At 35.4% G+C, this 8,649-nt stretch overlaps 1 protein-coding gene across 1 annotated transcript in view; it reads left to right on the forward strand.

Annotated features, from left to right (window-relative positions):
- GNAI1 (G protein subunit alpha i1) overlaps positions 1 to 8,130 on the forward strand; it is a 111,347-nt gene extending 103,217 nt beyond the window's left edge. The window contains exons 6-8 of the mRNA XM_007944795.2: positions 4,163 to 4,292; positions 5,354 to 5,507; positions 7,940 to 8,130. Coding sequence (XP_007942986.1) covers positions 4,163 to 4,292; positions 5,354 to 5,507; positions 7,940 to 8,130 — 475 coding nt within the window. The remainder of the gene's footprint in view (positions 1 to 4,162; positions 4,293 to 5,353; positions 5,508 to 7,939) is intronic.
- The last annotated feature ends 519 nt before the right edge of the window (positions 8,131 to 8,649 follow it).

The following is an 8,649-nucleotide window of genomic DNA, read 5'->3' on the forward strand; positions in this document are numbered from 1 at the left end:
CCTGGTATGAACCCCACTTGGTCATGATGAATGATTTTCTTGATATGCTGTTGGAGTCACAGCATCTTTTAAAAAAACATTACCTGGTCGAAGATAAAAAACATTGATGAGGTCAACTCATAAGGAAGCTTCCTGAGGCCAGTGGAGAAGCCTTGTTACATATATGTAGCTATACCTCTGATTCTTTAAGTATTTTAAGTATGATGCATTTGTTACTGTCATTTGTCACTAATATTCCCCACATTCAGTGATTCATGTAATTGAATTTTCCAGAGAGCTAACATTAAACTTCAGATATTTTCATGGCAGCTTCTCCCATCCTAAACCCCTCCAAATAAACCAAACAATGAATGAAAAGAACATTGTCCTGCTTTCTTCAGGATGTGGATTACGGTTTATCTGACCGTGTAACTTTGCCCTTTAATACATGGTATAGCTTTGCATCTGCTTTAAATTTTTTCTGTGTTCACTCTTTTTCAAGCAATTATTTTTTTACTACTATTTATCTTAAGGAGCTCTGTTGGTGAAATGATTAAGGTATTTGGCTACTAATCAGAATGTCCACAGTTTGAACCCACTAGCCACTCCACAGGCAAAAGATGAGGCAGTCTGCTTCCGTAAAGATTTACAGCCTTGGAAACCTTATGAGGCAGTTCTGCTCTGTCCTATTGGGTTGCTATGACTCGGAATCAACTTGATGGCAGCGGATTTTGTTTTTATTATCTTATTAAAATCATTCAGTCATTTAGTCTGCTTACAGCTTTTTAAATATTAAATGACCAAACCCAAGACTGTGGTTTTAAGTAATAGGAGATTTGGTGATTATTGTTATATTTATCCTAAAACTATGAAATGATTATGATTATTAAAAAGTTCATTGTCAGAGTGAAGCTTTAATGCTTTCATTCTTTGTTTGTTTCTTTTGTTTATTTAATCCAGTATACCTTATTTTTTTGCTTGTTTGTTTGCATTCCTTTTTCAGAGACCATGTCTTAAAGCAAACTTAAATTATTGTTGTATTCAGATAATGTCTCATTCTAACCTATGTATTTGGAGAAGAAATGCACGGAGTTGGGATAAGAAGTAGGAATTTGAGACATCGGTTCCATTGTTGAGTCAAATGGGCAACCCAGTTAAGATTCTTAACACAGAGTGTTACAGTCTTGCCCTTTGCCAGTTTTAAAGTTACAATGAGCTATTGACTATAAAGGAAACTTCATAAAGATGCGAGCTCTATAAATGGTAGGAAATGCTGATGGTGAACGTTATTTATCTGGTACTTGAGGCAAATGTAACTATGTAAAATTCTCTTTTAATTTTGGCTAGATTTTCTTCCAAACCATACATTTCATTTCCAGCCTAGATTTCTCAAGGTTATCATTTCAACATCAAGCAAGTCCTCTAGTACTTCAGTAAAGTTGTCTCACCATGATCATTCCAGGAAGTCCATTTATAGTGCTCTATTTGTTCTCCTTGAGTGAGGTAGAATTTCATGTGATGTATTCAGTTACTATTTTCTCTTGCTGACTTAAAGATAAACATAGGTTTGTCAGGAACTTCAGATAAACATTTTCTTTATTTGAGGTTTGAATCCTGTTAAATTACTATCATTGCTAACTTACGGTTTCAGCTTTGTTCTTTTTATATATTAAATGAGCCTCAGATGGATGAGGACATAAACCTACTTAGAATAATTCTACTTGGAAGCTAAGCATATTCAGTATTTTGTAGTTCTATGTGTTTTAATTCTTTGTATGAATTTTAACTGCTGACATTAAAGTATGAGTTTCACTTTTTTTTTGTATGATTGTTACTAACAAATTGAGACTGAGGCAATATTAAAATTAGTGTTTTAGTTATTTTCTTCATCTAGCTCTCTCTCAATTCTAATAAACTGTTCAGCACAGTGTAATTATTTGTAAGACCCATTCTCAGCTATTTTTGCCCCTTGGTTTATGGATTCAACCAGCCGCATCAGCATCATGCACCCGATGGATTCCAACACACACTGAAGTATGAGAACCCCTGAATTACACTAAGCGTTTTTTGTTTATGACCAATGTATGATCAACCCTCATTCACTTTAGTTCATAAATTAAATAAATAAATATAAGGCATTTCTTCTCTAGTTGAATTACTTGATTATCAAGCTGAAGTTCCTTCATATTTGACAATATAACTGATAGATCTTGATTTTCAACAAAGCAAAGATAATCTATTTTGCTTGAAAGTACATTTAAAAATTCTGTAGGCATATTTCATTCATTTAGTTAATAAATTTTTACTAAATACTTACTGTGTATCTAGTGTTGGAAGTGAAATAAAAGAAAACCAGTTGCTATTGAATCTTTTCCAACTCGTGGTGATCCCCTGTATGCAGAGTAGAACTGGGCTCCAGAGGGTTTTCAAAACTGACCTTTCAGAAGCAGATCACAGGTTTTACTTCCAAGGTGATTCTGCAAAGGTGCCAGAGAGGCAGGGAGGCTGCGTCTTCTGACCTCCTCTAACCCCACAAGAGGAAGACAGAATCCCCATCAGTAGCCCAAGGTCTATCCCTGCGAGGTCAGACATGCCACCTCCCTACAGCCCTTTCACCAACCGTTCCTCTTACTTGGTACTACACTTAACAGAAATACTCCAGGTGGATAACTTTAACAGTCAGGAGCTACTCAGTTGCTCATGGCAAATTCCACCATGGAGTTTTCAAAGACTTATGGCTGGAAAATCCATATTAGGTAATTTACTCCACTGCAATAGGTTTAGTTAGTAGCCAAACATGGAATCATTTGTTCCACACAAAGACTCATAAAGTGGGCAAAAGGGACAAAGTCTTTACATCCTTGGGATGGGAAGAGGGTGGGAAAGAGGAGACAAAATAAACAAATACTTAATATGTCAGTCAATAGTAAGTGCTATGGAGAAAAATTAAAGCAGGATAGGAAGGAAATTGAGAGATGGGTTGTTACATTGAGTGGTCCAGGTAATGTGTGACATTGCAGCAGAGAAGTATCTAAAATATATGATCTTTCAGTTAAAGTTATTTTCAAATTGTGGTTATAAGCTATGGAACAAATGAATAATCATCCTATTTTTTTTCTTGTGTCTTGATTGATCTTTATTTTACCAGCTACCTTTTTTTATCTTCTTACCCATTTTGATTTATTATACAGTGGTATAATCATTTTGTTACATAGCATACTTGAACTATAATGAACACTTTACTAGTTTAGTCAATAGAATTAAAGCTGCTTAAACGATGATAAAGGCAATATTATTTGATGTACTCAGATTTGGTTTATAGGCCAGTACTTCTCTGTAGGGAAAATTCTTTTTGCTTGAGAATTAAATAGGGACTATTTTAATTAGTGCATTCATTGTCTAGATAAATGGAGCCTTTAAAAATGGGCCAGTTTACATAGGGTTTCAGTTATATAACTGGTTATTTCTAGATTACATAATGTAATCTGTGCAAATTTCAACTTTGGCTTAACTTTATAAGCTCTTGTAAGAAAAAGAGACAATATTTATACAATCTTGATTGTGTTTCTACCTTGTTCATTAACCTACAGTGGTCCCATATTGTAAATTGTCTGAAAATAGCTTTCACCCTCAATTTCAGGGGTTTTTAGTAGAGCCACCCATTTCATATTTCAACTCTCCTTTTCTCTAGCTTTATTTTTTGATTTGCAAACCATTTTGTCCCTTGTCTGAATTTGACTTACTTGCCCTGGGTTTTCTCACCTGAAGTGGCTTCTCCTTTATGTCAATGTCCTGGTCATTGCCTCTGATTGAAAACAACGTCTTGTAGTGGAAAGAGGGGGCCATGTCCTCTGCCACTAATGTTCTGTGACCGGCAAATTGCATGTGCTCTATTATCTCTGCATTCCTCCATTGCTAAATGTGACTTCTTAGTGTTTACACATAGTTTGCAGTCCATTCATTTGTAATTATTTTCATGTTCTCTCCAAAAAAAAAAAAAAAAAAAGCAGGCTTTTTTTCCTCATTGTGAAACAGATTTCTGACATTGTTTTTCTCCCCTTTCTCCTTTCTTCCCATCCCACGTTCTCCCAGCTCTTTGGAGCTATTTTGTTGACATTACAGACATCTCAGAGCTTTTGAACACATTTAATCTGATGTCAACTCATTGTTTTTCCTCTTACAGAATGTTTGATGTGGGAGGACAGAGATCTGAGCGGAAGAAGTGGATTCATTGCTTTGAAGGAGTGACTGCGATTATCTTCTGTGTAGCACTTAGTGACTATGACCTGGTTCTAGCTGAAGATGAGGAAATGGCAAGTAGAACCACTTTTACAGATTTAGCGTGAAATACAAAGAACTAGAGACGTTGCCAAGAGTTTGAAGTTCAGCCCTTCCTCTAAGTTTTCTGTTTCTATACTAAAAGGAAAGTAGACTGATGAATCACAGTTGGGTCCTGAGGAAAAGGAAAAGATTGACAGCTGGTCTCACCCTAGCCCGATATACATACCTCTGCCTTTCCTGTAGCTGGTATCCGTGATTGAAGGAAAAGAAAATTAGTTCTATAATACTCCCAGGCTCACTTTTCATAACTTGTTACTTCTGTCAGAGCTTGGTCATCTCTGATGTGTGTTATGCTTTGCTGCTGCCATGAAATTTTCAGATGTGTTTAAATGTGTCATGAGTCTGAAGGAAATATTTTTAAATAGTAACTTAAAATTTTGTCATTTAAAATTAATTGTAATACAAATTGGACAAAAAAGGAGGAAGAAATGTCAGTTTAATATTTTTTAAGGCAGTAATACTGCAAAAGGTTCAGATCAGCACCATCACTCATTTCCCTCGTTTTGGCACTGCAGAGTACAGCAGTGCTCTCAGAAACCACAGAGACTTGAAGGGCAGGGCGCAGGAATTGGGTGTCTCCTTTCCTGATACACCATTATGTTGAGAGTGTTGGGGCTAATTGAATTCCAACTTGTTCTATCTATTAATGTTTAATATTCATTACTTATTTTTTTAGTACAAGTTTAGATAAACTCCATAACAATCATGTATCTTTTCCAGTGTCCACACTGAGCACCCCTTGATTGTAAATCTATGTAGCAGGATATCCCAGGCACCACACATACCATGTGGTAGGCACCAGGCAGGTACTGGTTGAATGCAAAAAGGGTTAATGATGGTTAGTTAGACACTCATTTCCCCTGAAAGCAAAATATGCTCATTTTCAAATGGCAGAAATGTATTTTTGTGATATTTATTTTTCAACTTACTAAACTCCATTTCATTAGGACACTCTATTATTTTTAAAATGTAATATTTGTCACAATCTTTGCTGTTAGTGACAAACTGGTTGTATTTTTTTTTTCTATTACAGAATCGAATGCATGAAAGCATGAAGCTGTTTGACAGCATATGTAACAACAAGTGGTTTACAGATACATCTATTATACTTTTCCTAAACAAGAAGGATCTCTTTGAAGAAAAAATCAAAAAGAGCCCTCTTACTATATGCTATCCAGAATATGCAGGTATTTACATCCTATAGAAAACTCGTGAAATCATGTATTTATAAGTGAAAATTCCCTTAAGGCAAGATTTTATTCATTGATTTCTAACTTGTGGCTTAGTAATTCATACCTTTAAGGGAAATTATCAAACTTTATTCAAGCACATTATGAAAAGTTTTTACCAGTAGTTCCTTGAGTTGTGAATGAAATTGCTGAAAATAACATACTCATTTTATGAAAAAGGTGTTAGATAATTTTTATCAATGACATGTCAGGAGCTGTGTAATGCACAATAAATGAGACATCTACTCACCTTCTAAACTAACAGATAGACTACACACAAAGTGCTATATATACTATTAGGTCCTGTGATAGGTCCTAATCTTATGAGTCCTCGCATAGGACCTAGTAGTATAGCGCTTTCTGTGTATTACAAAGTTATACTTCCATTCAAAATAATTTCACACAGTTGCTTATTCTTTAAACTTTTCTTCATTTTGAAAGTCATCATATCTTATTAAGAAACATTTTCAGTGCTTATTAGGAATAAAATTATAAATTTATTTATAATTTTACTATAGTTTTCTGTCCAAAATTGAAGCTATCCAAAGACAAGGTGGCTCAATTTTGACCTTATTGAGACTACATTTCAGTTTATTTTTATCCTTTGTATTGTGAAGTGGCCATTTTGTACTAATTAGTATCACCGGAGTCCCCAAATGAATCCATAAATATTATATGCCTGTAGGGATTTCAGAGTAACCAAAAATATATTGTTAGCTCTCTCCCTGCTAGTTGTACAATGTGATCAAGAACTTTTACATATATTCACAGAATCCCTGATCTCAGAATCTTTGCACAAAAAAGATAGTAGTACATAACCTTTCACATCTCCACTGTTAAAATTTAAAATCTCCATTGCATGCCCTAAGTAGTGATCAGGTGCCTCTTACTTCAACCTCACCTCTGAGTTCCAGGGGCTGTTGCTTCCTATAAAAGAACCCTATGGAGCCTCTAAACTGCTCCCTTGGTTTATCTTCTCCCTTTCTGTCTGTTCTTGTTTCCTTCTCCTTTTCATTTTATCTGTGTGTTGTCATTTCATTAGGTTCTGTCTTCTACTGTCATGTAATCAGTCTTTCAGCACTCTCTATTTCATGGTCCTATTTAGGCCACTGTGTTATATATCACTTGCAAGTAAACTTTCCCTGAATATAATTAAAAAATGATTGCAACAGTGTATCGACAGGAAACTTCCAGAAATTCAAAAAGGATTCAGAAGAAGACATGGAATGAGGGATAGCATTGCTGATGTCAGCTAGATCTTGGCTGAAAGAAGAGAATACCAGAAAAATGTTACCTTTGTTTTATTGACTGTGATAGTTAAGTTTGTGTGTCAACTTGGCTAGGCCTGGTTGAGTGGCTGGGCAGCTGGATGTAGTTATTCCCCATGGCGAGACCGGTAATTAACTCCATAGTGGAATGTATTGGAGCAGCTGAGTAATTGCTTTAAGGATGTGGTCTGCTTCCCTTATATAAGAAGCAGCTTTGTGAATAGTCTCTAGCTTATGGCACGCTTGAACTCTGCATGTAGTTGTGTTGTTGTTCAGTAGCCTGCCCTGCTCTGCCAACCTTGGAACTTTCAGTAGACTTGAATCAGTGGCCTGCCATATTGTTTTAGCTGGTCTGCAATTGATGAGCACTTAGGTTGTTTCATAAGGTAGTAGTGCTGCTGTTTAAATTCTTGTGTGTGTCTTCTGGTGAACATAAGCACACAGCTCTATCAGGTGTACACCTAGAAGCTGAAATGCTTGGTTACAGAGTATGCATGTGATTAGCTTTGGATTGTGCCAAACTATTTCTGGAGTGTTTGTAGTCAGAGAAAGTCTTTAATGAGTAACCACATGACTAGGACTGTGTCATTCACATATTTAACCTCCTAGTACTAACCTTTATACAATTTTTGAATAAAGCAAAATGAATATGAAATACTAACATGTTTGCAAAAAAAAAAAAAACCAAAAAATTTTGGTTAGCTTTCAGCCAGCATTTATTGACTAGGTACTGGGCTAGAACTGAATTAGCATGCCACTGCAGGAACTATGGGTAGTTTAGTGTTGAGATGTGGAGGACTGAGGATAAGGGGAAACATAAGGGATCTGACATATGGAGATTTAGGCAGGAACAAAAATTGTGGAGAACATTGAATGCCATGTAAAAGGAGATTATTTTTTATTTTAGGGTAACTTACAGTCATCAAAGGGTAATTAACATTTGGTGTTTTTCATGTAGAAGAAACAATTTCTCTAGTTCCAGAAGGGAAAATGCAAATACAGAGTCTACATATTTTACATATATGACACTTCCATCAGTATTTTAAGGTCCATATTTCTTAGCAGTATACTCGTTTTAACTTCACATCTTCACATTGTTTCTTTTCCTTTTTCCCACCTCAGGATCAAACACATATGAAGAGGCCGCTGCATATATTCAGTGCCAGTTTGAAGACCTCAATAAAAGAAAGGACACAAAGGAAATATACACCCACTTCACATGTGCCACAGATACTAAGAATGTGCAGTTTGTTTTTGATGCTGTAACAGATGTCATCATAAAAAATAATCTAAAAGATTGTGGCCTCTTCTAAGTTGTGCAGTCAATGGTGAAATGCATTTTTCAAACCAAATGAGTACTTAACATGTGGATCTCTCTAGACTAGAGTCTTGCAGCAACACAGAATGTAGTATACAGCAAATGCCTCTGGGACCTGACCAAAGTTGTTCTGTTTTTTTTTTATTTTTTATTTTTTTTAACTGAAACTAACAGAAGAACCTTTCTTAAATGTGAAAGATGGTCCTGCAGTGTGAAACTGAAGGACAGTGTTCAAGCTGGGCTCTAGTGTATTGATGATTTCTGCGAAAGTGTAAATATGCAAATGTATGTATACATGTATTTATAAGTTTAGTTTTGCACATTATTTTAGGTTTTAAGAACGACAGCTCAAGATTCTAGTGTGAATGGCTTTGGAAATAACAGAAATACTGAGTAACTTGTACTGAATGACAGATTATTGCCATATTTGCCAGTTTTAAACAGCTTTATTTATGTCCATGTCCTCTAAATTTTTAAGTATAGAAATCAATATTAGGAAACGTTATGGGACTTT

This window comes from Orycteropus afer, unplaced genomic scaffold (assembly GCF_000298275.1).
Source record: "Orycteropus afer afer isolate SDZICR_OR568_19922 unplaced genomic scaffold, OryAfe1.0 scaffold00007, whole genome shotgun sequence".
Taxonomy (NCBI): Eukaryota; Metazoa; Chordata; class Mammalia; order Tubulidentata; family Orycteropodidae; genus Orycteropus; species Orycteropus afer.